Source organism: Calypte anna, chromosome 14 (genome assembly GCF_003957555.1).
Source record: "Calypte anna isolate BGI_N300 chromosome 14, bCalAnn1_v1.p, whole genome shotgun sequence".
NCBI lineage: Eukaryota > Metazoa > Chordata > Aves > Apodiformes > Trochilidae > Calypte > Calypte anna.
The window spans coordinates 9,592,364-9,619,915 of record NC_044260.1 but is presented as its reverse complement, the minus strand read 5'-3'; the positions used below and the strand labels follow the sequence as shown (position 1 = coordinate 9,619,915).

At 39.1% G+C, this 27,552-nt stretch overlaps 2 protein-coding genes across 4 annotated transcripts in view; one reads left to right on the top strand and one right to left on the bottom strand.

The window, feature by feature from the left end:
* NDE1 (nudE neurodevelopment protein 1) overlaps positions 1 to 4,035 on the bottom strand; it is a 16,820-nt gene extending 12,785 nt beyond the window's left edge. Inside the window, exon 1 of one of the 3 annotated variants that reach the window (XM_030459544.1) lies at positions 3,494 to 4,035. The gene's annotated coding sequence lies outside the window, so the exon portion shown is untranslated. Of the gene's footprint in view, positions 1 to 711; positions 731 to 791; positions 871 to 3,493 lie in introns of those variants that run through there. The other 2 variants (XM_030459543.1, XM_030459545.1) reach the window with 2 other exon arrangements.
* MARF1 (meiosis regulator and mRNA stability factor 1) lies at positions 3,932 to 27,552 on the top strand. The gene is made up of 27 exons (XM_030459542.1): positions 3,932 to 4,091; positions 5,358 to 5,565; positions 6,562 to 7,236; positions 8,209 to 8,377; positions 9,762 to 9,988; positions 10,382 to 10,499; positions 11,200 to 11,372; positions 12,187 to 12,621; positions 13,146 to 13,315; positions 13,407 to 13,559; positions 14,148 to 14,337; positions 14,537 to 14,715; positions 15,578 to 15,658; positions 15,995 to 16,231; positions 17,039 to 17,158; positions 17,506 to 17,681; positions 17,891 to 18,111; positions 18,815 to 18,957; positions 20,252 to 20,385; positions 20,850 to 21,052; positions 21,451 to 21,678; positions 22,294 to 22,524; positions 22,634 to 22,846; positions 23,572 to 23,632; positions 23,735 to 23,875; positions 24,503 to 24,673; positions 25,136 to 27,552. Exons 2-27 carry the CDS (start codon positions 5,419 to 5,421, stop codon positions 25,366 to 25,368), a joined length of 5,229 nt encoding a protein of 1,742 aa, XP_030315402.1. The 5' UTR covers positions 3,932 to 4,091; positions 5,358 to 5,418; the 3' UTR covers positions 25,369 to 27,552.

Below are 27,552 nucleotides of genomic sequence, written 5' to 3'. Positions count from 1 at the left end.
AGATAGGGAAGCTCCTTTTAGATTTTTTTTTCTAATCTGTAAACCAAGCAAAACTCCTTCTTTGCTTCTGAAAAGTAGTTTTACCATCCTACGAAAACTACATTTTCTTTAAATAGTCGCCTTGCAAGAGCCTTTCTGTTACACAAAAGGCATTCTTGTTTAAGCAATACAATAGGAAATCACCATAAGAGAGAAAGACAAGAAGAGGTCACCAGAGTGCCAGGATTACTACAGAATCCCCCAGCTAGCACAGAAAAGCACATCTTTTCAGGCTCTTCTCTATCAAAAGGATTAATTCAGCAAAGCCCTCAGCTTTTCAGATCCCGGTCCAGCAGCAAGAGTTTCGAGTTCCCAGCGACTCCTAAGAAAATTCCGCAAAGTTTTCTCTCCTGAAATACCTGACCTCGATACTTCCAGCTGAAAGCCAAGGGGTCAGACAGGCTCCGGGGCTTCCCATTCCCATTCGGAGCACGAAGCCCGGAGGGAGCGAGGCCAGCGGGCCAAGTTCCCACGCACCCCTCCCCACCAGCAACCGCGACAAGAAGCGTGGAAATGTCTAAGCAGCAAGAGATTCAGGTTCACACGAAAGGACGAGGGAAGCAGCGGGTGCCCCGCACACACGCAGGACCCAGCTCCCCATCCCCTTCCCTCCCCTACCCAGCCCCTGTTACCACCGCAGGATGAGGGACGATAGCAGGGGCTGCGTCCTACCGAAACTCTCCTACCCGGGCGGCAATGACGCCCTCAAGAGAGAGAAAGACAGAGACAGAGAGAGATCCCCGGAGACGAACCCCGATCGCTGCCTCCCCGCTCCCTCGCCGCCGCAGGACCCCGCAGCTCCGCGCCGGCAGCCGCCGCTCCCCTCGACTGCGCCCAGCCCGGGCGCCCCATTGGCTGCTGGTCACGTGCCGCGAGCGGCTCCGCCAATCAGCGCTGCCAGAAAGCGCCTGCTGGAAGGTTTGGAAACTTCGGTTACTTTCAAAAGGCGCCGGGGCGGCCCCGCTCCCCCCGCTCCTCCCCTGCCGCTCCCGGCACTCGTCCCTGGGAGAGATCACCCCTGCTCAACACTGGCACGCCTCAACCACGCTACACACTGTCACCGGTGTTTCCTGAGGCACAGCGAGCACAACCTGCACCTTCCAAGAGGTGAAAGGTATAAATCGGCATTTGCCACCGGGCTGTATTAAATACACCTTTTCCCGTGAAGGAGGAAATGCTTTGCATTTAGTACTCTTTATTCTTATTCCAAGGGCCTCTTCTGAAAGAGCAAGCAGTGTGGCAGTGATTATAATCGTTTACTGTGCAACAACGTTTTTACTCAGAAGTTCCCCTTTTCATAAGCTCCTGTGTCCCTGTCGCAAGGACCAAGCCGTGTATGAGATGCCGGGGACACGCATCTCCCTCTCCGCACGGTGTCATCACTACAGAAAACACGACACAAGCATCCGGAGGGGGAAAGAGCCGCAGCACGGGGACGGGGCTGCGCCTCGGAGGGGCCAAGCAATGGTTCCCCGCGTGGGACCAGCGCGGAGGGGCGTGAGGTGGGCAGAGCCTTTCCCAAACACCGGAGGCGCGTCCCTACCCAACAGTGTACACAAACACTGGGTCATCAGGCGTGTCTGGCAGTTGTTTCCCGCATCAAAACAAGCCAACAAATTACCCCATAGGGATGGATTACGCTCCATCCCACGCGGGAACAGCCACATGTCACCGAGTATCACTTCCCACCCGGGCAGCACCTCCCACAGACTGCGGGGGGCCGGGCACACACACGCAGAGGCCCCGAGCCCAGTTTCATTCGCTGCTGGGATGCAAATTCCAGGCCTGAAGCTGGGGCTGATCCTCCCGGTCTAAACTGGGAATGTGCTGTCTCCCAAAGACTCAGTAGAAGGCAGCTGGGACAGTAACAAAGGATGGACACTGGTGGAAGAATATTCTACCAAGAGAAATTTACCCATAGCTAAGACAATTTGAATTGAAAAGAATGAGCAAAACAATTACATTTTCAGCTCAGGTGTTCAGCAAAATAATAAATATCTTTTGAGGTCAGACGTTCAGCAGAACTAATTGGGGACAAACTACTATACAACTCTGAATAGAAAATTAAATTAAGCATTAAAAAAAATTGGGTTACTAGGATTTGCAGTTCTGTCATTACTCAGTAAAGTTTTTATTATCTATCACACTATGTCCCCACTATCTAAAAAACAAATATACATTGTAAGTTTGTGACAAAGAACGTTTTACTTCGCCTCTTTGAACAAATCTTTCAGGATACTGTGAGTGAGTACAAAGATGATTTCTCATCTTGAAATACTTGTAAAACACAGCAAAATTGCTCACATTTCAGAGGCAGCTGTTTAGACTCTTATCCAGTTTCAAAACACTGTAACACCACCCTAAGAAATGCCAGAGGCTCACAGGCATTACTATCCACAAGCAATTAATTTAATTAAAAGGTTATTATAATTACTATCACTGCCTGGTTTGCAAGAAGAAAGTTTAAGTGAGAAAAATGTGTATTACTGTTGCTATTCATAACAAGACACAGCAAACATATGTATTAGAATATCATATGCAAATATTGCTATCACTATATTTAACTTGCTGTCATTGCAAGTATTTAACATCAATTAAGCCTATTTTCTATTTCTGTCTTTTAAAGATGTTATATAATTCCCTGCAGTCTGCATTTAAAAATGGATTTGCATATGCTTAAGCAAGAAATAGATTCTCAATACTTTAAAACCCCTTTGATATCCTGAACTGACAAATGTTTGATGAAACTGTCAAATGCTGATTAATAGCTCTGGTGTGTTAAGCAAAGCAAAACTCTTAACACCTCTTAAGGCCTTGATACACAACAACATTGCACCCTGAGAGAACCATGTCTCTACCAGAGGGACTCTATGAGAGACTCAGCTACCTGCAAACAAGGATCAAGCCCAGCCTGGATGACAGGGCCCAGACTTCTGAGCAAACTGTTGAATTGTGAGGTGGATATGTCTGCAGAAAGACAAGAAAGGTAAAATTACTAACAGAGGCAGGGTTGTTGAGACAAGGAGAAGTATCAATGTGCAAAGTTATAATATTCCAAAGTGAATAAAACCCAGCCATCTTCAGAGGGTTGTCAGTGTTACTCCCATCCACAGACCCTGCCAATTACACATTACTAAAACTGAGGTAGCAGTGGAAGCCCACTCTTGATGCTTGTTTGCCCAGCAGGCCTCAGGTGTGTTATCAGGGGATGAGGAGCAGGCTAATACCTAATTCAATGGCTTGATAGAAGCTTGTACTTGTTAGTGAGCAACTGCTTTGTATTGGGGATTTTCCTTATACACAGCTAATGTGACAATGGGAGCAATACTGAGAACTGACACTTCTGTTAAAATAACCAAACAGCAGATTTCTCTTTTTTTGTGTGTGTGTGTACGCAGGAAAGAAAGTTCTAAATGAAAGCTTAAATTCTGTGCAAAGTGTCAAAAATTATTACCTAATATTGAACCCCGTGGCAACTTTCTCCGCAGGACTTTCCGGGGCAGGCTCCTGCCGCTCTGCCCGGCCCTGTGGGCCAGGGCTCGGGTGTGTCTGGACCGGGACTCCCCATCTCGAGAATGTGGGGGGGAGGTCTCGCTGTGAGGGGGAACAGAACCGCTGCTCAGCGGTCCCGCCAGCCAGGACACCGGGTGTTGTTAAACGCGGCCTCCCCAGTCCCCTCAGGTGCCGCCCTCATCCCCTCACAGCGGCCTCAGCACCTCTCCAGCTGGGATCGGGCTCTCCTGCAGAACCCTCCCCCGGCTGGGGGTGTCACTCGGGTCTACCCCGGCTCAGGCCTCACACCGGGTGCTGCCGGGAGCCCCGGGCTCGGATCGGGTTTAAAATCCGCCGGTGCCGGCCTGGCCGGGCCCGCTGCGCGGCGGGGAGGAGGGAGCGGGACGTTACGACAGCCGTCTTTGCGGCAGCGGGCTGCTTTCCGGCGTTCAGCGTCGCTTGGCGGCAGAAGGAGCGGAGAGGGAGGCGGGAGGACAACAAAGGGGGCGAGGGGCGGCGGCGGCAGCGGGATGTGAGGGGCGGCGGCGGGGGCGGCTCAGGTGAGGCGCGGCGGGCGAGCGAGCGGGGTAGAGCTCAGGCAAGCCGCGTGTACCGGCTCCAGCTTAGTCGGTGCTGCCATCGCAACCCTGCGGCAGCGAGGAGGCCCCTGCGGAGTGCCGCGGCCGGGCGGGGCCGGGGGCCGCTGCCGTCCCCCGGGCGGAGCTGCACAGGGGCCCGGGCTCGGCGCCGCCCCGCGGGCGGGAGAGGCCGTTTGTCCGGCAGCACTTGGGGTGGTGCTGGGGCGGGCGGAGGGTCGGGCCTCGCCGTGGCCCCCGGGCTGAGGGCCAGGCCGAGCGGGAAGCAGCCTGGGTGCTGCGAGCCGCAGAGGGCAAGGCGCGGACATAGGTCGTTAACATAACTTCATCTGTTCAGGTAGCGTTTTAGCTCCGAAACGAATGGGTGCAAAGAGGCATTTTTAAAAGTAATATGTTACAGAGTTGTAGAACTTGATTGGCTTAATGTTTTATACAACGTAATTTTGGGATACTTAGGCTTGGTGTGAATAAGCATCTCTGCTTTAAAGAAAAAGTCAAGCTACTTCTGTGGTCAGAGTAATGTTCGGGCAAATGTAATGCCATGAAATGTGTTCTATGCTTACTGCGTTTAACATTAGATGCAAAAATAGTGAAGGAGTGCACTCTAATGAATGCCTTCGTGGTTGGAGGGTAAGGTGACTTTGTTGCTGATTGTAGTTTTTTGGTATAATGTGGTTGGGCCTTTAACTAGTTGCTGTTGTTTATTCGTGGTTCTAAATCTGAAAGTTTTTGTAATATTTGTAAATAACAAATAATTTGAAGATCAGTTTGAATGCTAACTGCTGGATGTTTAATACAGGTGTATATATAGTTCTGTTAGCCAATGGAAAAAGAATGAATATGCAGTTTAATTCTTTCAGCTGAGTTCAGTTGCACCTGTTCTGTATTTAGTGATGAAAACCTATCTCCTGCCTTCTCTTTCCAGGAGAATGCATGGAAAGTTTTGAGGAACTATGTCATATCAGCAGCAAAGCATTTCTGGGACAGTGTAGATAATGCCATAGACTTAAATAGTGCTTTCTTTGGACTAGCTTGCCTGTGCTGCAGGCCATGAGTAGTATTTCTGTACTAAATAGGAATGCTCAGGGTTTTGTCCCCTGTGCATAATTAAGTTTAACATAAATAATGCAGGCTCAGTGATCCAGCAGTAGTGGAATTCCTAGGGCAGCCCTTTATTTTCTGTTTTATCTTAAAAGTTATTTAAAACATGCCTTTTTTTTTCGTCATTAGCAGGTGGGAAGGATGAAAGGAGGGGGGGATGGAAGAATGTTGAACCTTTTTGTTTGGCTGTATGATGGAAGGAAACAGGACAGAGAACCTCTGCAATAGATCGTTTGGATGGCTTCAGCAAGAAGAGAATGATGCTAAACCATGGCTCTGGAAGCTTTCTAATTGTTTTTCTGCTGCTGAGAAGTCTTTGCCTTGTGGTTCAAAAACGGTAATTCATTGCTTTATTAAAAGAACAGTTGGTATCCTGGTGCAGGTGTTGTGGACTAAAGGCTGTTAGTGGGCAGAGGAGAAAAGTGAGACAGCAGTTACCATAGTGAGTACAAAATCTACCTGGAAATTCAAGGTCTGAAGTTGTGTTCAAAGCTCTTCTGTCAGTGTTCTTGAAGGTAGGCAAGTTGCAGTGCTTGAGAAGCTTTACTCTGTACAGCTCTGACTTGAATAATATAACTGACTGCTTAAAAAGTGTGCAAGGCAATTTCTTGAAAGCTCCACAAAGTTACTGCTGAGGAGTAGAGTCTGGATGTTTTCCTCATGTTTCCAGATTTTAGCAGTTTAGTTTGCAGGCAAATTAAGAGTTTTCTGAGTTATTACTGTATGTTAGTTACTTATATTGGTGATGTTTTTCATGAATGAGTCATTTTTCCTTGCTTTTGTTTCTTTAAATGTTCCTATACTGTAACTGAATATGATTTTATAAACTTAATATACCAAGTGTTAAGGTGCATGTGCAATGTGATGATTACTTGATCAAACAAGCTCCAGCTGTTTAGGAACATTCATGCATGGTCAATCTGATTTTCAGTAAAAGACATGGGGGAAACAGATAAGCAGGTACCTTCTGTTGCTATTCTCATGCATTAGGGATGTAAGGTAGGTAGCCAGAGTAAATTCTGGAATTCAGTATTTTAAAAAGTTCTAGACAGGCTTTTGGCAAAGTGTATTAGGTAGAGAGGAATGGTTTTTGAACCATTATTATAACCAATTATTTATTACAGTGTAGGATATGCATTAAATTCAGTCTGGAAAGTAAAAGTTGCTCCAAACTACTAGCTTAAAGCTCTGGAACAGCAAGTTATGGTAAAGATATTACTTTAGATATTTATTATTATTATTATTCAAATGGTAGTTTAAAAATAAGCTTTTTATAGTATAAAATTGTTATTTTACTTGTGTGTCTGAGCATAACTGAGCTTTCATTTTCCAGAAAGACTACATGGAGAACAAGAAAGGTGCTGTAGAATTGAAGGATACTTCATCTCCACATAATGCTGGCTCTAAGCTGTTCCCAGCAGTACCACTTCCTGATGTTCATCCTCTTCAGCAACAACAAATACAGCTTTCACCTGCCCCGAAAGTAAGCTGCTGTGCTCATGGCTCTGACTCTTCTTGTAGTCCACAAGTACATTGTGGTGGTGGTGGTGGTGGTAATTTGATTCACCCTGGCACAGTATTAGACTCAAAAGGCACTGGAACGATTACTTGTCAAGTAGGGTCAGGACTGGCTTTTCAGTCTGCATCTTCACTGAAGAACTCTCCACCTAGAAGCAATTTGGCAGGGATTGCGAGTGAGTTTCCTGCTGGCATGCGTGTAGAAAACAGTGTCTCTTCCTGTCAACATCTGCCCTGTTGTGGAAAACTCCATTTCCAGTCCTGTCATGGTAACGTGCACAAACTGCATCAGTTCCCAGCCCTTCAGAGCTGCACATCTTCTGGTTATTTTCCTTGTTCTGAATTCACAAGTGGGGCCCCAGGCCACTTGGATGAACATATTGCACAGTCGGAGCTAACGTCACGCGTGTGCGCCAACCCTTTGCACCTAAACATGGCACCTTCAGTTTGTTTAAAGGGTTCTCACTACTGCAGTGACTGCTTGAGCAAGGTTTGTACATGCCACGTTTCTCATTCATTAAACATGGTGTATGGTTAATGTAGAAATAACATTGCTTGAGCAGAACACCATCTTCCATGGGTTGCAGCTCGCATTCTAGTTTGACACAGTTCAAATTTACTAGATAGCTTGTTTGAACACAGCCTGTTTTCTGAGATAACATTCAGTTAATAAGACAAGAGTGGTTATCTCAATGTTTAGGCTACATGGGATCTGCAGTGTACTCAAGCAGAAATCTGACTGTATTTAAAGGACAATTACCTCTTCTTGACTTCTCTAATTAAAGTATGCCATAGTAATGACAAAACACGACCAGCAATTAACATTTACCCTTGGGCAACTGATCAGTGAAGATCCATATGTAAATCTGATGGAATATCTGATGCTGTAAGGAGATTCTGGTTTTGGTTTGGTAGGTCTAAGTTCTGTCTAATTTATACCTCAATACCAGTTTGATACATTTTAGAATTGATTAAAACTGCTTGAATTTTAATAGGAAATTCAAGTGAAATAATTTACTCAACTTCAAAATGTGTACTTAGTTACAAATTTGAGTTTACAATATTAAACTGAAATGTCCTGATTTCAGTACATTAAATGGTGATTTTGGTGTGTTTGAAATTGACTGCTATTTTGGAGGAGCATTCTACATTTTTTTGTTGTGCTGATTTCACATTAGGTCCTTTTTTAAAAAAAAACATGTTAATACATGCTATGTCTTGATTTGCAGAATTTAATAGAATCTTTCCTTGCATTTGGAAATCTAGAGCTAAGTACACTAGGAAAGGCTCCAGGATAGAAGTTTCCTTCATGCAGTGGTAATGTTAATTAACTTTTAACATCTGCTCCAGTACGTAGGAACTCGCATTTGTTGCAGAAGGAAAACAGTGTTTTCTGCATGCCATGGTGTGTGTTAATATTGTATACTAAATGAACATCTGTTTTGAAAAATTGTCCCAACAGCCAATCAGAAACAGCATAGCTGCTAAAATCTGGCCAAATATTCCTCCTCCAAGTGCACAGACTGCACCTGTTCCTATCCCAATATGTAATGGCTGTGGAACCAAAGGGGCAGGAAACGAGAAGAGTTTGCTGCTGGCAAGCAGCCTTGGCAAATCACCACAGAAATACGGTAAACCACATTTGTTTGAAATTTGCATATTGTGGGTGTCCTCCTTAAATACTGTTTCACATGAAGAGTTCCCTTAAATTGCACTGTTCTCTGGTAATTGCTGTAAACTTCTACTCACAGCCAACTAAAATGTGAAATAATACCTTGTGTCTTTTTCCAAAGTCTTAGTTTGGATTTACTTGTTTTGACTACCTAGTGATCCATATATTGTCTGCAGACTTTCGATGTGGTTTTTTTTTTCCACAGTTTTAAGAACTGGATGAAGCAATTTTAAGTGCTTGCAAGTGATTTTGTTCTGGTGGTGTACAAAGAAATTATCTTCATCTGTACTTTGAAAAGCCTGTTCTTAGACAATAGTGTAATGTCATATGCAGTAAAAGAGTCATGTTTGTCATTTCAGTAAAACCTTGAGAGCACTAAAAATGGGCTTTCTACAGTGTTAGTACTGCTTTAGTTGGAAAAATCATAGGTGGTATGAAAGCTACAAACCTTAAGTTATGGAAGTGCAAGAAATTGGTTAGTTTTGTTGTCATCTTAAGACTTCCCCCATTATTAGGTTTTTAAGGTGCAGTGCTCATTTTAGTTAGCCATACAAAATGAAATTCCAGTTCTTCTTGTAAAAGAGTAACTAGGCAACGTATACCCAAGCATGACGTTTGTCTGTTGTGCTTTATTTTGTGTTCTTTGCTAGCTTTGATTCTTAGTTTGTTTTTGAGTTGTGAGGATTCTGTGTTATTCCTTGTTTTTCTTTGCCAGTTGTTTTGTGGGAATGGAATTCAGTGGTGATAAAATTTAAATTGATACTCAGTGTTGAAACAACAGCAAGTTTTTGTGCTGCTTAATCTGTAATAGCAAAGACTGTTAACCTTGTGCTTCTGAGCTGTAGGATGCATTTGTGCTTGTTCTATACTTTTCTGATTTTCTTATAATCACTGTCACTGTATTGATAATCTCATTTGGTTTGGCTTCAATTTGGTGAATTTTGGCAGCTTTCATGTTTAATTTCTGTTACTGATGTAACACCCACTGAGTAGTGTGATACAGCTTCAGATAGTTTTCATGGTGCATGCCACTTCAGTATTTGGTAACTTCTAATATGTTACTTGATTGTTTGAGAGTTTAAAAATAAGGGTGAATTTATATTGAATTTTTATCCAAATTTAGCAGTGACTAAGTTTCTTTTTAAGGCTTGTTTGAGGTGCAAAGTTTTGCATTCGAGAAATTGAGAACACTTGATTTGTTTTAAATTCCTTAAGAAAATAAATCTGAACTCCTAGGCTTGTTCTTCTCTAAAACATAAAGCTTTACATGTGCCAAGTTTAGAGCATGTTTGGTGATTTTGGTATTTGGAGATGTGATGAGCTGTGTTGTTAAACCTATACAGGGTCTCCAGAAGTTGCAATAACAGGACAAGTTCTGGAAAATTTGCCCCCCATTGGAGTCTTCTGGGATATTGAAAACTGTTCAGTTCCCACTGGCCGTTCAGCTATAGCAGTTGTACAGAGGATTCGTGAGAAGTTTTTTAAAGGCCACAGAGAGGCAGAATTCATCTGTGTATGTGACATCAGTAAAGAAAACAAAGAAGTTATTCAGGAGCTGAACAACTGCCAGGTATCTGAACAGCATCTGACTTGATGTTCTTACTGGAGATTTTGCGTCCTCCCAGTTGTGCTACCAGTGATTTCTGTTCACTGAAACTTTGGCTTTTGTGGGTTTTGGTGCATGAGTTTATTAGTTCATGGGTGGGGTCCTTAATGCTGAACTTTGCTGTTGTGATGCCTTTCAAAACTAAACAGCAGAATTCATCCCCAAGACACTGCTGAACAACTAGAGCTGAAGTTCATTGCTCATTAGAACCGTTTGTATGTATTGTATTTAATGCATGTAGGTGTTAAGTAAAAAGTGCCTGTGAAAGCTTGTATTTATGTTAATTAAAAAAATAATTTAAGCAAGCATAACTCTTATTCAAGCTTTTGTTTGGAGCTTAAATTTCCATTTCCATAGGTGACCGTTGCACACATTAATGCTACAGCAAAGAATGCTGCTGATGACAAACTCAGACAGAGTCTTAGGAGGTTTGCTGATACACACACTGCACCCGCCACTGTTGTTCTTGTGTCAAGTAAGTGTTTGTGGTACACATCTGTACAGAGTTCAGTTGTCTCTGCAGTAGTGTTTTTTGCATAGTGTTTTCCACTTTTTTCAAGTGTTGTGTTGAGAATCAGCTTTAACTGAATTGTTTGAGAATTCTTAATTATGTTGGTGGCAGCAAGGGAAAAGTAAGGGCAGCAAGACAAAACCTTAGCTTAGTGAAATCAGCATTGGGATCTGATGTCTTGTTGAGTGTATCTGTATAAATACTGTCTAAAGTTGGACAACTTCAGCAGGAAGCTAATAAAGTAAAATGAATTTAATCTTTATGGCAGTCTTTCAGAAAGCTTTGAACAAAATGTATTTGAGTTGTTTTCATTCTTGTAGCAGCACCCTATACAGTTAAATATGCAAGCCAATTATTTAATTGATATGTGTTGCCTTGGGTTTCTCCCTAAAGCTAAACAAATGTTTGCCTTAAAAGTATTCAGGACTGAATGCCCTGCTGATAAGTTGCTTGAGGTTACTGTTAAAAAGGAAAGCCTTGTCTGTGAGACTGAATGCTCACTGCTGATTTAAATTAAATCTGAGAAGCCTTGTAGCTATTGGTGCTCTTTCATTGGAAACTTCTAATACTTCCAATGGTAAATAGAATTTGTCAGGTGAGGTCTGGTTTGGTTTTTTTTTACTTGTATTTCCTTGTTCTTTTTTTTTTCTTTTGTCTCCCCCAGCGGATGTAAACTTTGCTTTGGAACTCAGTGACCTGAGACATAGACATGGTTTTCGGATAATTTTGGTGCACAAAAACCAAGCTTCAGAAGCACTCTTACATCATGCTCATGAGCTTATTTGTTTTGAAGAATTTATTTCAGACTTGCCACCAAGGTTACCGCTGAAAATGCCGGTAAGGTTTTCGTTTTGTTATGCAACAGACATTTCCAAGTAACAACCTCATTTTTTTTTCCTTAATATTTAAAGGGAGAGCAGGCCAAAGTTTAATTATCAGTGTGTTTTTTGTAAGACAAGATGTCTGCTGCTTCTTTGATTATATTTGTTACTTCTGTGTGAATCTGCTTTCTGCTTTAAGACTGAAATAATGAAATAATTAAAAGGTAATTAACTAGAGAAGTAAAATAGCAAGGGCACATTGTTATCACTAAATATTTTATTACATAATGCATCTTATGCTTTTCACTGAGAGAAAGGTAGGGTGAAAACTTACTTACTTAGCTGCAGTAAGACAGCTTTGCATGTGACAGCTTTGCAGTGCTTTCCTAATAGTTTTGAGTGACTGTCTCTAGTGTTCAGGTGTTTTGTCTTCCTGACAGTTTTGTCTGTATTTGCTGTGTTGTCTTTGCACAGCACTCAGACCTTTCCTTTCTTTGAAATGACTTCCTGAACAATGTGTTCACATGCATGTGTAGAATATATAAAGTTCCTGAGTTGTAAACAGTGATAATTACTTATCTAGAGGAGTGATCAGGTGTTGATCAATGGATGACTCAAGGGAGTCTGTAACCTTTTGTAACTTTAAATTATATTGGAGACAGAAGTTTGAAGATCTACCTTGGTGTGAGAATTTTCTAAACAAATTGAGTGCTGAAAAAAGAATGACTTTGGCTGGGGTGGGTGTTAGGGAGGAGAGAACTAGTTTCAGAAATAACGGTTTTGACCAAGAGAGTATTCTGACATAACAATATCTTACTCCCCTTGGACAGGCCTGCCATACACTGCTATATGTTTATAATCTGCCAACGAATAGAGACAGCAAAAGTGTTGGCAACAGACTGAGGCGTTTGTCAGATAACTGTGGAGGGAAGGTGCTGAGCATTTCTGGGAGCAGCGCAGTGCTTCGGTTTTTGAATCAAGACAGTGCTGAACGGGCTCGGAAGCGAATGGAAAATGAAGATGTTTTTGGTAATAGGATTGTAGTGTCCTTTTCTCCAAAAAACAAAGAATTGAGTGAAGCAAAAAGCTCTAGTTTTGTGGGGACTGAAAAGGTGAAGTCTCCCAAAAAAATTAACAAAAACACAAAGCTGTGCCTCCTCAACAAGGAATCTGGTGATCAGTCTTCTGGTGCCAAAGGCTCTGCTGGGAGGGGATTCCAGGTTCATGGATCAGTCATCAAGCCCACCAATGTTAAAAGTTTACAGGTACTGTTGGTCTGTTTTGTTCTTGCTTTTCCTTATGATCTGAGAATTGCTTCTATTATTGCTTTAACTCATCCTGTTTAATGAATAACCGTAATGTATAGTGACATTCCTGAAAGAGGCCTGTAATAATCTGCTTGGAAAGCAGATAATGAATTTGAGGCTTGTTTTTCTTTGAGCCTTGTTTTTTGTTTGCCCTGCTGCATTTTTCTCAGTTTAGAAATACTGCTGGTACTTAGTCTCAAATTGTAGGCCAGTTTTGACTTCTGTATTGGTGTTGGGCATAACATCTCTATCTGCTAGTTTTAAAGGAAAGCAGGATAGATCTGCAGTCTAGGAAAATATTTCAACTAATTGACAGTTCAGTATTTTTTGTCACATAAAATTGAATATTCCTGGTTATGACATTGTAATGAAAATGCTATTAAAGCAGAATTTGTCAGTTACTTGGGTTTCCATCAGAAGGAAAGCCTCTAGCAAGGAATGTCTGGTGCCTTTATAGCTGACCTTTCTTCTGTTTCATGTAGGAGCTGTGCCGCATTGAATCAAAGACCATCAGTAGAAATGCTGAAAACCAGCAAGAACATTCAAGAGAACAAATTTCCTGTCCTCAGAGTAACTCTAACACAGCAGTTCCTGTGTCTCTGGCAACCAAAAAATTTGGAACAGGAGAATCATCCTGCAAAAGTAGTCAGAAGTAAGTTTAAAAATTAAGACACCAGTTAGCTATGCTTTTTATAATGTGAATTCTGCAATTTAATTTTTTTCTTTCTTCTGTTTGTAAATAGAAAAGAGACCACTGCTTCCAGGAGCATTAGCAGTTCCCCTGTAGATAAAGATGAAACTGTATTCCAGGTCAGCTATCCTTCAGCTTTCAGTAAGTTGACAGCCTCAAGACAGCTCAGTCCTTTATTCATGTCTCAGAGCTGCTGGTCATCTCGGTAAGTGTGTTTTACTTGGGAGGTCAAGTGAGACTTCATGAATATGTGCCCTGGAAACAGGTTGTGCAGCATAACACCTATGAGAGGGCAGATGTAAAAATAAGAGTGAACTCTTTTTCAGAAACTTACTGTGTAATAATTGTTTCCTGCAAACTTTATTTTAAAGCTTCTGAAAAGTATTCAGAGATATTACAGACATCTTACTCTTCATTTGTATTAGTTCATTGAAATTAATCCAGGCCCATTGTATTCCTGTAGATTTAAATGTCTGGCTTTGCCTATTATTAAAAAATGCAAATGAATTTGACTTTTTTAATGTGTTACACTAAATTTTCTACTGTCTTATTAATATATTATGAAATTGGGTGACTGAACCATGATATGAATTATTTCTTTTCATAGGAAATATTTTTATGATGTTTTGCTTGTATAATTTGCTTTGCTTTCACAAATATGTATTAGGAAAATACCTTCTGAGAGCCATATGTGTGCACCTGACCTGTGTCTATTTTCTTATTCATTTTGAGATGCATATATGTATCAGAAATGTGCAATAGCTGATTTAGTTAAATGTTTTTATTTACCTAGGAGTATGTCTCCAAACCTGTCAAATAGATCATCTCCACTCACGTTTAATGTAGTTAATCCTACTGGTGGCACAGACTCTACTGATCCTTTTGGAAATGGTGCAGACATTCACATCAGCAATGTAGATTACAGATTGTCCAGAAAAGAGTTGCAACAAAATTTACAAGAGATTTTCTCAAGACATGGCAAGGTAAAGGTGAAAATACCCTTATTAAATCTATTTTTAAATGCTTCCTTTTAATGGATTTATGGACATATGTTTTTGGTCTAGATTTAAGTGAGTAAGAATGTAAAACTATTGTGCATTTTGGTAAAATTAAATATCATGTTAAAATTAAACATCACCACTTGCACTGTTATTAATTTTTGTGTTGTTTTCTTCTTTCCAGGTAAAAAGTGTAGAGCTTAGTCCTCACACAGACTACCAGCTGAAGGCTACAGTTCAGATGGAAAATCTGCAAGAAGCAATCAGTGCTGTCAACAGTCTGCATCGATACAAAATAGGCAGTAAAAGGATCCAGGTCTCCTTGGCAACAGGAGCCTCTAGTAAATCACTCTCTCTACTGAGGTAATAAGCACTTTGGCATCTTAACTGTTACAGCATGTGTAGGATTTAAAATACTCAGTGAAGGACTGCCAGGGAAATAAAGTAAAATTTGTCTTAGGTCTGATGAATGTGTTAAATACAACGAGGTTAGTTTTTAATTTGGTCTTTTTACACTGCTTATTTTAAGTTGCATCTGGAGAAACTGCTCAGATTTTCATAAAACTGATATACCACAATGACTTGGTTTGTGCAACTGAGTTAAAATTACACTTTGTATCTTCTTTCTTCTCTCTGAGGATGATACACAGTTTAAAAGCTGTTGGTGTTTGATATCCATTTCCTATATGGAAAGTGACAGAACTAGAGTGATGATGCTAGTGAGAAAAATAAGTGTTCTGTCTCAGATTTTTACTTATTGAAGGAAAGTGGTGGGAAAAATGTTGTCTTCATGTTTTCACAAAGTTCCAGTTAAAATAGTGCTTAGAGTATTGAGCATTCTACAGTTATACACTGCTTGCCATTGTATAATTTACAACTTTATTTCATTCTTGCCTTAGTTTATACCTGTTCAAGGGTCTTAATGTAATGACCAGGCTGGTAGCTTGTAATGCTGCAGCTTTAATGTTGCATTTTATAGATGCTTGATTTTACTGCCACCTCTGAAAGATGGAATTCCTTCAGACATGACCTAGATGAGTTAGCAGGGATGTTACTACTTGCACTCCTTTGTCAGTATTTTGGTACTGGAGAGGAAGGGAATGCAATTTGTCCTGCAATACTTGTAGTTCATAAATTGCATCTGTAAATATCTCACTAATTTGGGCTGGAGACTGCCTATTTCTAGTGGTAATTTTGTGTTCATGTTACAAAACTTCTCTTACAGCTCAGAAGCTGTGTCCATTCTGCAGGATGCACCTGCCTGTTGTCTGCCTGTGTTCAAATTCACAGAAATTTATGAAAAGAAGTAAGTTCTTAGTTATCATTTTCTCTAGTATTTCTAAAAACAACTTGATCTCATGTAGTTGTTTATAGTGAATTATAACACTTCATTTATTACTTTTTATGGGTTTTTTGTTAGATACTGCAGCATATTATCTATCCAGAGGCAGTGACTGTGATACTGGCTTGTCAGAGGGTTATACTTTCAGTATTTTACTTAAATTTTTCTACACTGGGATGAATAGATAAGTTACCTTAACTTTTTGCTTAGAGTAGTTTCTAGTATATTCCTGTTTCTTAAATAAAAAATAGATTACTGTCTTTATAATGTGTACTTATTTCCATTTTTTTTTTCTTTTAGATTTGGGCATAAGTTGATTGTATCAGATTTATATAAACTGACAGATACTGTGGCAATCCGTGACCAAGGAGGTGGGCGGCTGGTGTGCCTTTTACCCAGCAGCCAAGCCAGGCAGAGTCCCTTGGGATCTTCACAGTCACACGATGGTTCCTCAGCAAACTGCAGTCCTGTAATATTTGAAGAGCTGGAATATCACGAACCTGTTTGTAAGCAGCATTGCCTGAATAAAGACTTTATGTAAGCTGTGTATAAAATACTCTAAAATCTTACAAAATATTTGAACAGTGTTTAACAGCTATATATATGTATATTGAAGTTGAGGTATATGTGTTCATACAGCATGCTCCAGTCACTGTTTATATGTTTACAAGAATAAGTCAGGCAGAAACTAGTGAGATGTCACAGTGACTTTTTAGGCAGCTCTTGTGGATCAGTCTGTTCAGGTAAGATGATTGTATCTAGAACAGCTGCCAAGATTGCATTCCTCTTAACCAAAAGCTGAAAGGTATACTACTTTCCTACTTTCCTCTAGTTATACAGACAGGTTTATACAGTCTAGAGTTTTCCATTAGTTGAATTTTGTTATAGTGGGAACTGATCATTCCTTGTTCTCCAGCTACATTAAGTAAGTGATTCATATGTGGCTGGAGATTTCCTGAAGCCATATATTGAACTTTTTAAGAACACCAGCTGAGCTGTGCTTGAGCAGTTAATAGGTGTTAACTGCCTGGTGTGTGCTCCTAGAATTTATTTTAAAAGTTTTTATATAAGTATGATAAAAATGTGATCTTCAAAATGTTCCTTGATTTCTGGAGATTTGCTGTAGCTGTGTTAACTCTTGTGAAGAAGAAAAGAGGGAAGTAGCTTGTGACTGCTCGTATTGGTACTGTCAGCTCGGAGCACTACATATTGTATGCTTGTAGTGTAATGTTTACTATGGGTGTGTATGTGAGCACAGGCACACTATACTGAAGCTGTGTGTGTAATGAGCCTGTAAATAAACTTCAACGTTTTCGGGTTTGGTTTTGTTTTTTTTTTTTACAGTGAGCATGAGTTTGATCCAGATTCTTATAGAATTCCTTTTGTGATTTTGTCTCTGAAGACATTTGCTCCCCAAGTTCACAGTCTTCTACAGACACATGAGGGTACTGTGCCTTTACTGAGGTAAAGTATTTTAATTTACTATTTTAGTGGAAGGGCTGATAGGTTAAAGATTAAAAACTTTTATGATGCCTGTTGTAATGATCAAACTACCTGTTGTATGAAGATGTCAGCTTTTGTGTAAGGTGGTATCTTTAATAGCAAAATACCTGTATTATGAAGTCATTACTTTTTGAAGTCTTGTTGAGCAAAAAAAGGCACATCTATTTAAATGTGCATTTTATGAAGACTAATATGTTTGTAAGATATTGAAGCTTTTTGTTCAGGAAGTGTCTCCAAATAATGATATTTTTAGGACAATTGTTATAATGGTATTTTAGTGTATAATGGAAGCTTTTTTTCTTCCAAAGTTTTCCTGATTGTTATATGTCAGAGTTCAGTGATCTTGAAATGGTGCCAGAAGGCCAGGGTGGTGTTCCTTTAGAACATCTAATTACCTGTGTTCCTGGAGTTAACATTGCCACTGCCCAAAATGGCATTAAAGTTATTAAATGGATACATAACAAACCACCACCTCCTACTACAGGTAAATATTTCTGTTTAAAATCTTTTATCTGAACTAATCTTTCTACTAAAAATAAGATTAGTGTAAAGTAAATATCTTGTATAATTAAGCTTTTTATAAAAAGAAACTTTTAGCTTGAGTATTATTTTTCTGCTGTGATAAATAAAATGCATTGTTTGGTGGAAAATTATGAGTGAAAGTTTCAGTAATACTAATTTTTTTTTTTGTAGATCCCTGGCTTCTGCGTTCTAAGAGCCCTGTAGGTAATCCACAACTTATTCAGTTCAGCAGAGAAGTGATAGATCTACTTAAAAGTCAACCATCCTGTGTGATACCTGTCAGTAAATTCATCCCAACATACCATCATCACTTTGCAAAACAGTGCCGGGTGTCTGACTATGGCTATTCTAAATTAATGGAGCTCCTAGAAGCAGTGCCTCATGTACTTCAAGTGAGTTGTATCACACTGTTGCTTTGAACCTGGGGATTTGTACTTTTATCTTCAAGTATCTCAGTTACTGGTTGTTATTGTGTAATAAATGCTTTGCAGTTACCTCATCCACCCTGAGATGGTTACCTGAATTTTGGACTGTAATTATCCAAGTTCTTGAGATGTTTGTTTGTCCCTACTATTCCAAAACAACTTCTGTGGGAATTAAGTCTTTATTCCATAGACTTAGGTTCAGCACAGTAAAGTTTGAAGCTATTTCTAGCCTGTGGCCAGTGCTTGAGTAAAAGTTTTTAATCATGCTGTGTCATAAGAACAAAGCAAGTGCTGAGTGCTTGTAAATTAGGCTGTCATGTGCAGCCTGTGACTTGAAGGTTTTGTCTGTGAAATAAGTCAAGTGACCTTATGGTACAAAAAAGAAACACTATGGTCACATTAGCTTACTACTTTGAACACCAGCTGGTTGTAGAACTTTTAAATAAACAATGCAAATGTGCAACAGTTGCAATAGCATTGATGTGGAGGAACCATTTCTTAATTTCTTAATGCCTTAGTACAGAAAGCGTATGGCTTCCTGAGGCTGCTGTTTCGAACACTGTCATACTTTAGTTCTAGCTTACCTATACTAGAACTAGCCTCTAAATTCCTTGTGAAAGAATTTACTGAGGATGCTAGATGGGAGTGATGAAATAAAATTGTCTTTCAGATTCTTGGTATGGGTTCCAGACGCTTGTTAACTCTTACACACAGAGCTCAAGTGAAGCGCTTTACTCAAGACTTACTGAAGCTTCTCAAATCCCAGGCCAGTAAGCAGGTTATTGTGAGGGAATTCTTACAGGCTTATCACTGGTAAGTTATCTTTAATGAAGAAAGAATAACTGTGCTTATCTATCAAAGGTGGTGGAAGTGGATTCAGCACTTTAAATCTTAGTTCAGAACTGTGGGGACTGTATTTCCTCTTTGTTGTGATGTGGAAGTTCAAAGGCCTAATGAAAACAAAAATTACAAGCTCTCTGGCAGACTTTACTACTTCCTTTAGCAGTAGCTTCATTTACCTGCATTGGGGCTTAAAAGGGGTTATTCTATTTTATTAATTCTATTAATTTCATTAATTCTATTAATTCTATTTGAAGCAATGACCGCAAGATTGAATTTAAGCAAGCAGGTTGTGGCATGTGAACATGAACAGTAAAGCAAAAATTTAGGCTTGCTTTAGAAAACTATGTATGATTGATTGTCAGTAGGTACTGTTGTTACTTTAGCTGGATCTAGCAATGGCAATCAAGTAAGGAGTAATACCTGTTGTTGTCAAGAAAAATGTTCTTTTCTAGCTGCTTCTTTTTTAAAGAATCAGAAATGATGCTTTCCTTAAGAAGGTAGAAAGTAGTATATAATAGGCTTTGAGGAAGCCATAGCATGTGGTCTACTTTACACATGTGCTATTATGCTGTGTGAGCCAACAGCTTTTTGGGAGTGCATGGTTGTACTTATTTACACTACTGGAAAAAATCCACTGTTGGTTGTTTTTGAGTCTACTAAATGTACATCTCAATTCCAGTGAGCTCTGGCAGTTTCTTGAATAAGAATATATGTGAACTGCTCTTGCTTCTGAGAGGTTCCTGTTTGGGAGAAGGGTAGAGTAAAAATGTTAATGTATTACATGGTCTTGTGAACCTTATATATGGTGTTTGTCATATTTAAGGCCAGGATACAGTCTTTGCCCTCTTTGACCTGATTTTTAAGACTATTTGTCTAACTGTTAAGCAAACACTGTTGAAAGTGTAAGCATATGGAGCTGTATAATATAATTACATTTTCTTAAATCACTTAAAACCTGAGCTTGAAAAATACAGCTTTATGTGGTCACTTACCACTAGTTTTAGGCATCTGCTGGCTGGTATATACAGCTTTTTCTGCCAGTGTAAGGTGAACCAGCAGAGTAACTCTTGTTTTTCTGGACAGAATGGATAGATAATTAAATTAAGAATACTTTTCCCCTTCGTTTCACATGCTAGTATTATTGCCAATATGAAAATCATACTTACTTTTTAAGATTGGAGGCTTAGTCCTTAATTTTACTCTTATTTTGCCTGCACAGCATGCACACACTATGCAATTTTCTAAAATTTTTGAAAACTTCCAGGTGTTTCTCTAAGGACTGGGATGTTACAGAGTATGGAGTGTGTGAACTGGCTGATATTATATCAGAAATTCCAGATACAACCATTTGTTTGTCACAGCAAGATAATGAAATGGTCATTTGTATTCCCAAAAGAGGTATGTCCATGTATTTTTTTTGTTGCCAGAGAAACTGACAGTTTCAAAACTGTATTAACTACACTACATAGGAGTGACTTGGGTGTTTCTACTGTCAGAACTAATTTGACCTAGGAAATAAAAAAATTTGTCATTTGAGGAACAATTATTATGGAACAGACAGGAAAGCAGGTGACTAAACACATAACGCTATTTCTGCAAGTAGCTAAACTTTCTGTGGAATGATTAGTATGGGTTGTTACCACACAGCAAAAATGCCAATGTGTTTGCCTATTTAGTATCTTATCAAATGCTAGTGGCCTGATTATTTTGTACTTGAAATGTGTAAGCTTAGTAAAGGTTTTCAGGGGTAGAACAAAATAGTGACTGTGTGACATGTGGTTAAGCTGAAAATCAGTCCTCATATTAACTTCTTTATTTTCTTGCATTTTCCAAGTGTGTTGTTCTTTGTTTTTCAATTTTAGAACGTACACAAGAGGAAATTGAAAGAACCAAACAATTTTCTAAAGAGGTGGTCGACTTACTGCGCCATCAACCCCATTTTCGAATGCCCTTCAATAAATTTATTCCTTCTTATCACCACCACTTTGGTCGTCAGTGCAAGCTTGCCTACTATGGCTTTACAAAATTACTTGAGCTCTTTGAAGCCATACCAGATGTCTTACTTGTAAGTTCTAAAATTCTAAGCTGTACTAAAGCGTTTTTCTGATGTCTGTTTCAGCAGAGATAATGTTTCTCATTGGTAAAATGGTATGAGGTTTTTAGCACATTCAAGTTCAATTTCTTGATTTCAGATTTACTAAATTGTATTACATTTACAAAATTCAGTGCATCAATATCAGGGCTAAGTTTCATTAAAGCTGTGTCAAGTTGCTTTAAAAAAGGTAACTATTTATTGCCATTTTGTTATGTTTAATAATAATTCTGCTTGCTGTGCAGAAATTGAAGGTAGGTGACCTCTGACACACTGGAGATTATTACCTGCAAGCAGGAAATTGTAGTGCAGATTACACTTCTTTCATGCAGAATGGGTAAATTACTAAGAAAGCATAATTTGTTTTGTAGGTATTGGAATGTGGGGAGGAGAAAATTCTCACTCTCACAGAGGTAGAACAAGTCAAAGCAGTTGCTGCCCAGTTTGTGAAACTGTTACGGTCTCAGAAAGACAACTGCCTCATGATGAGTGATTTACTGACAGAGTACAGCAAGACATTTGGATACACCCTGCGGCTTCATGACTATGATGTTAGCTCAGTCTCAGCTCTAATGCAGAAGCTTTGCCATGTTGTGAAGGTAATCTTACATTTGTAGTTTATCCCTCTAAAAGGTATGTAATGCTGAGGTAAGGAATTTCCTGTCTCAAATCACAGGTCTCAGTGTCCTTAGCATTGTTCTCTGAGAGCAGTATTTCATTAGGCTGGGGTGTGAATATTTCAAAAGTATTTTAAATGTAATTTTTATTATTTCTATTATGTTCTCTGTAGGTTTTTTTTCTGGCTTCCAGTTCTCTCTGGGAAAGTTCATGCTTGTTTAGCAAATCAAGTGATTATGTGAATATGTAGATGGGCTTATGTCAATAGACATGGGCATACTGGTTTAGTTGTTTCAGTTCTGTTAATTTAGCAGCTGATCTTCAGGCTGGAGTTCAGTTAGGTCCCTCTGGTTTGGAACAAAGTAAAAAACATGGCTTCCATGTGGACAGAAATCACTACACAGCTTTTTGTCTTCAAAGTAAATTTTTCCATGTATTAAGTAAGCTTTATCCTGTGTACTTTTGGCTGGGCTAGTTACCAGATGCTGGTATGCAATATCAGCTACAGCTGTGCTCAAATAAACTCCAGCTACACAACTTAATTATAAATTAAACTTTTCCCTCTCCCTAACTTCATTCCCCATTCACTTTTCTAGGTTGTTGACACAGAGTCTGGCAAGCAGATTCAATTGATAAATAGAAAATCTCTGCGGATTCTGACTGCCCAATTGCTTGTCTTGTTGATGTCCTGGGATGGAACATCCTTTCTTTCTGTTGAACAACTTAAACAGCATTATGAAGCAATCCATAGTACTTCACTGAATCCATGTGAATATGGATTTATGACCTTAACTGAACTCCTGAAGAGTCTGCCTTACTTGGTTGAGGTATGCAAGTGCTTTTTGCCTTCTGGTGTGTTTCATATTTTAAAAGACATTGCTACTAGAAGGTACTAAAGTATGCACTGTAACTGTTTCTCTTCTCTTTTTCTAATAGGTTTTTACCAATGGGGCAGCAGAAGAATATGTGAAGCTTACAAATCTCTATATGTTTGCAAAAAATGTAAGGTCCTTACTTCACACTTACCATTATCAGCAGATTTTTCTTCATGAGTTTCCAGTAGCATATAGCAAGTACACAGGAGAAGTGCTGCAACCTAAAGCCTATGGGTGCAATAATATAGAAGAGCTCTTGGGAGCAATTCCACAGGTGTGAAGAATTTGGTTTTGCACAATTATTTTGAGGTTTCTGCATGGATTAAAAATAGTTACACATCTGCAGTTTCTGTTAAAGGGTGTGAATTACTGAAATACTTTCTCCAAGAAGGCCTATACCAGTTTAATTTCTAATAGCTTCTGAGCTGTATAATAAGAAAAAGGAAACTTTTTTATGTTTTGGTCAGATTTTACTTAACTGTTCTTGGTGAGTCTGCAAACATCCTTGACATGTTTTATGAAGTGAGATAATTTATTTCTGAATTGTATGAAGGAACAAGAGTAGGGTTTTGATTTTAGGAGTAAAAAGTTGTGGGACCTTGTCAGAAGTGCCACAAAGTGGAATTTTGCTATCTCATCTTGTCATCCATATGTGATATAAGTGCTCTAGAATATCTTTGTTCCCAGATCATGGCTGTAAGCTTTCCTTTCAGTAAATTAATCATTCTGGAGAGTTAAAAAATGGAATTTGTTTTCTCACCATACTGTTTTGTAAATGCCTTGTTAGTACACTTGCTAGGCCTGTAGTTTGTCTTTTGTCTCAATCATCTATGCCAAAGCTTTTACTTGGGTAGTGTAGTACAAGTTAGCAACATGATTTAGTTTACTTCTAGAAGAAATGTCAGTGCAGAGGTAGGTGAAAGGCAGTGAGTAAGCTGCTTTAGGCTGTGAGATTGTATGGCTATGTTTAATTCTAATCTTTTTTTTTTACATTTGTAGGTGGTCTGGATTAAAGGACATGGCCATAAGAGAATTGTGGTACTAAAGAATGATATGAAAGGTAAAGCATTTCAATTTTGAGCATTATCTTGGTTTCCTTGTTTCTTTTTTTCAGAGATGACTTGAGTAAACAAACCAAATGAACTTGCCTTTTTTTTTGTAGCTCGTTTTACCTCACCTAGTTTTCCTCCTGCTGATCATGTGGATGATCATGGAAATCAACTTGCTGAAGATGATGGAAATATTATGGGGATCCCAGCATCCACTTCATCGATGGAACTAAGTCTAGGAACACCTAGCAATGGTAATGCAAAGTTGATTTATATAAAGTTTATTGCTTTAGGGGGGAAATAAGCAGAGTGAAGCAGCATGGGGGTGCGAGTTTGTCAATCTGAACTTGTGTGGAAGTGTTTTGTGGCTTGAAAGCTGTTGAATTTCTCCTGATATGTAGTTAGGCATGTGTCTTCATGACAAGAACATCCTGACAAGAATGTCCTCCTTGTCTGTGTATGTGGCTGCTAGAGTATTCTTTCCCACAGATTCTTGTAGAAGTTTAAGTCTATAAGCATAAAGCTAATATAGTAGAAACTTCTGCAGTCCTGTTGGTATAAGTTTGTATTCCAATAAAAAAAAAACTGGGAAATGGTGACTTCACACTTCATATCTTGCTGTGGTCTTCAATGCTTTTACTATTTACAATTTGGACAATTTGTGGAATTGCTTGTGACTTACTGTTTCAGAAGTCTAGGTTCATCCCTTTCAATTAAGGGCAGTTCACTTTATTTTGAAACTTTAGGCTTCATTTTCACATGTAAGTGTGTGAGATGGTACTTGAGTAGTTCATGGAGTACTGGTGTCCATGCAGGGGAGTTGTTTGGTAACTGGCCCTTCTCTGTGGCAGATACCAAAGTATGTTCTCTTCTTTTTGTAGTTTCAAATCAAACTGAGCAAGAACTTCTTTGCCTCACAAACACATCTCCTGTTGACCTTTTGTGTGAGCCAGTTCCTTCCTGCCTTCCATCTCCCCAGCTGAGACCTGACCCAGTAGTTCTGCAGTCTGCAGACCTCATTCAGTTTGAGGAACGCCCTGCATCTCTCTCAGGTAAGAGTTTGCTTGCCTGTGTTGTATTACTTATGGATGTTAAATTGTACAGTTTGGAAAATAAAGTGTCAAATAGTTGATTTACATGAAATTCTACTTAAATACTGGTGTATGTATATCACACCATGGGACATGTTGGAAATACAGGTGGCTTTTATTAGCAACTCTTCAGTGCTGAGTGTAAGTACCCTGCTGTGATTCTCTGGGGTGAATCTTACAGGTACCTTATCCAGCAGTAAAACTGCCTTTTGCCAACCTGTGGCAGCCTTTTCACTGCAGTAAAGTTATAGTGGTTTTCTGAGCACTAAGAAACTTAGTGTGATATTGTAAGTAGTAGATGAGGCAGAGGTGAACACAACACATCTGACTTGAATCAGGCCAACAAATATTTATAAAAATACTATCTCCAGCAATACTATTTTTCAAGAACAGAGGATCAATAAATTGTTTTGTTTGTTTTAGAGATAATGATTTTAACAGAAGAAGAAAAACAAAGAATTGTTGCCACAGCTCAAGAAAAATTGACCTCTGATTCTGTGGTATCTACCACCACAGAGAATGCTTCAGTGGCTCCCAGTCAGTCCTCTGAAAGCCAGCTAAACAAGGATGCAATGGACAGCCCAGCTAAAAAGCAACATAAAAACAAGGTGAAATTGGCAGCAAACTTTTCATTTGCACCTGTAACCAAGCTTTAATTCTTTCTTTTTAGTGGAAAAGACATACCTTGGTGTCTGCAGAAAGTAAAGCTATTTGCTAGCCCTTAAATATTTTAATGAAAGACCTAGATTAATTTGTATTTAATGTATTCTGTGAAGAATTTGTTCCTTTTACACTGAACACAGTTGTCAGCAGAGCAGATTTTTTCTATTATTTTGAAAAAAAAATCCTGGCATTTGTTAAATAAATTTTACAGTTTTTTCATAAATGTGTTCAGTAAAAGTGAAATATTAATTAAATTAAAATGGAACAGATTTTATTTTCTTCAAGTCTTGTTAGTGGTATAATCATACATGTAGCATATTGTATTCTATAGGCTGTTGCTAACTGGTATTGTTGCAGACAGTATTAATAAAATGCATGATCTGTCTTTCAAAGCCTGTTGAGAAATTTTAACTTGCTGACCTGAAATGGCAAGGGTGAGAGAGTTAATTGTACTCCAGAGGAGAACCTTGTTCTTGTAACTGCATTGGAAAAATCTGTTGTCTGAAGATGTCTGTAGAAGATTGTGGATTTCTTGTAAAACTTGTTTTAAATATTTTCTGTAGCTTTCAGTCCCATTTAGGAGCTTTCTAGGACATGGATGCTTTAAACTTCCCTTTTATATTTAGTTCCAGTCTGGCATGGATTTGGTTAAGGAAAAGACTGTCTTGGTGTAATGTGTAAGATACAGACACACACATTTTTTTGTGTCTAGAAATGAAGTTAGGAAGATTCTGATATTTCTGAAATATGCATTTAATGCATAAGTTACAGATAATAGAGCAGGTCTTAATAAAATGCTTTTTGATGGAAGGTATTGGTGCTATTTCCATCTGTAAGGAAAGTTCTAACTACAGGTGGAAATGCTAAGGTTGTTCTGCTTAAACCTTGTTTTCTATTTTTAAGCATGTTCAGTAAATGAGAAGCTTATCCTTTGATGTGCTGTCTTTTAGCTGTGTCTGGTTTTATTCTGAAACTTACTCCCAGTGTTGGAAGCTTTTTTCAATTTGTGGTATCCTGTGTTGGTTTTTGAAAGGGCCAGCTTTGGAAGAGAAGTTAAGTCAGTGGATAACCTTAACTCTAGTTGGCAGAAACGTCCAGTGTATGAGACTTTCTACCCATTATGGGTAACCATGGCATTTACAATGGGTTGTATTTGCCAGGCAACAAATAAATTGCTTGTAGTATTGAAAGAACCTGTACTAGAGGTTTTCCACTGGCCAAGTGAATGTTTAGGTGGTTTCTATTGTAATATATGAGACATGGAACATGGGCTCTGATGTCTCAGCCAGCAACAGGAAATGCCACTGAATAATGGCTATAGACAGAATTTTACTAGTCAGATTTTGTTATAAAATCTTTTAAATTTAGGCAAGTATTGCCAATAGTGAACTTATAGCCATTGTGAATGCAGAGAAACACTTGGAAGTTTTTCTGAACATTGTGGCACAGTATTATGAGTCCTTAGTAAACCTCTACAGACACACTGCTATAGAAAAGTATTTAGAAGTAAGCTTTCTTGGAATGCTTTTAATGAGTTAAATGCAAGAACATCTGCTTTCACCTCAAGTTTGATAAGGTTAACACTGATCAGTCTAGATCTCTGTTTCAGAGGAGCATTGGGAAAAAGACCAGCCTGAGATTATATTTTCATGAGATGCAGCTACAAGTCATCTGGAGTACTAAAGAAAAGCAGGTTTTTGTTTCAGCAGAAAATAAATAAGGCATTTGTCACAGTGAGTGTGCTGGTTATGCGATTTATGGAGGTCAGCATATCTTTTCTGGATTCATGTGTGATACTGATGAAATTGCTGTTTGAAAGTAATAGAATAATATGTTTGAGAAGTTGTGTTCATAGTGTAACAAAATAACTAAGTGAATTGCAATATATTTTTTTATCTGAAGGGTTAAATGAATGATGGGACTAGCAGATTTAAAAGCATTACAACCATGAATTTCTTTAATTTAACAATTAAATGTACTACTTCAGATTCATGTTTGTTAAAAAAAAATGTCACTGAAGCCCTCAATTTATGCACTATCTTTTCCTTGGAGTTGGAGGGGGAGAAAGAATTCTTTTCTTAGTGGTCTGCTTTGTTTGGACACTTTCTTTTGTGGCTCAAGTGCTGTTTTGTGTGTTGGGACCAAACAGTTGTGTCAATAAAATTTTCAAGCAAGCA

Excerpts from the sequence above, each read along its gene's own strand:
- MARF1 (XM_030459542.1), top strand. The coding sequence starts at position 5,419 with ATGATGGAAGGAAACAGGACAGAGAACCTCTGCAATAGATCGTTTGGA. Across the intron at positions 5,566-6,561 it reads TGCCTTGTGGTTCAAAAACG|AAAGACTACATGGAGAACAA; the intron begins GTAATTCATTGC and ends TTCATTTTCCAG. Across the intron at positions 7,237-8,208 it reads GCAGTGACTGCTTGAGCAAG|CCAATCAGAAACAGCATAGC; the intron begins GTTTGTACATGC and ends TTGTCCCAACAG.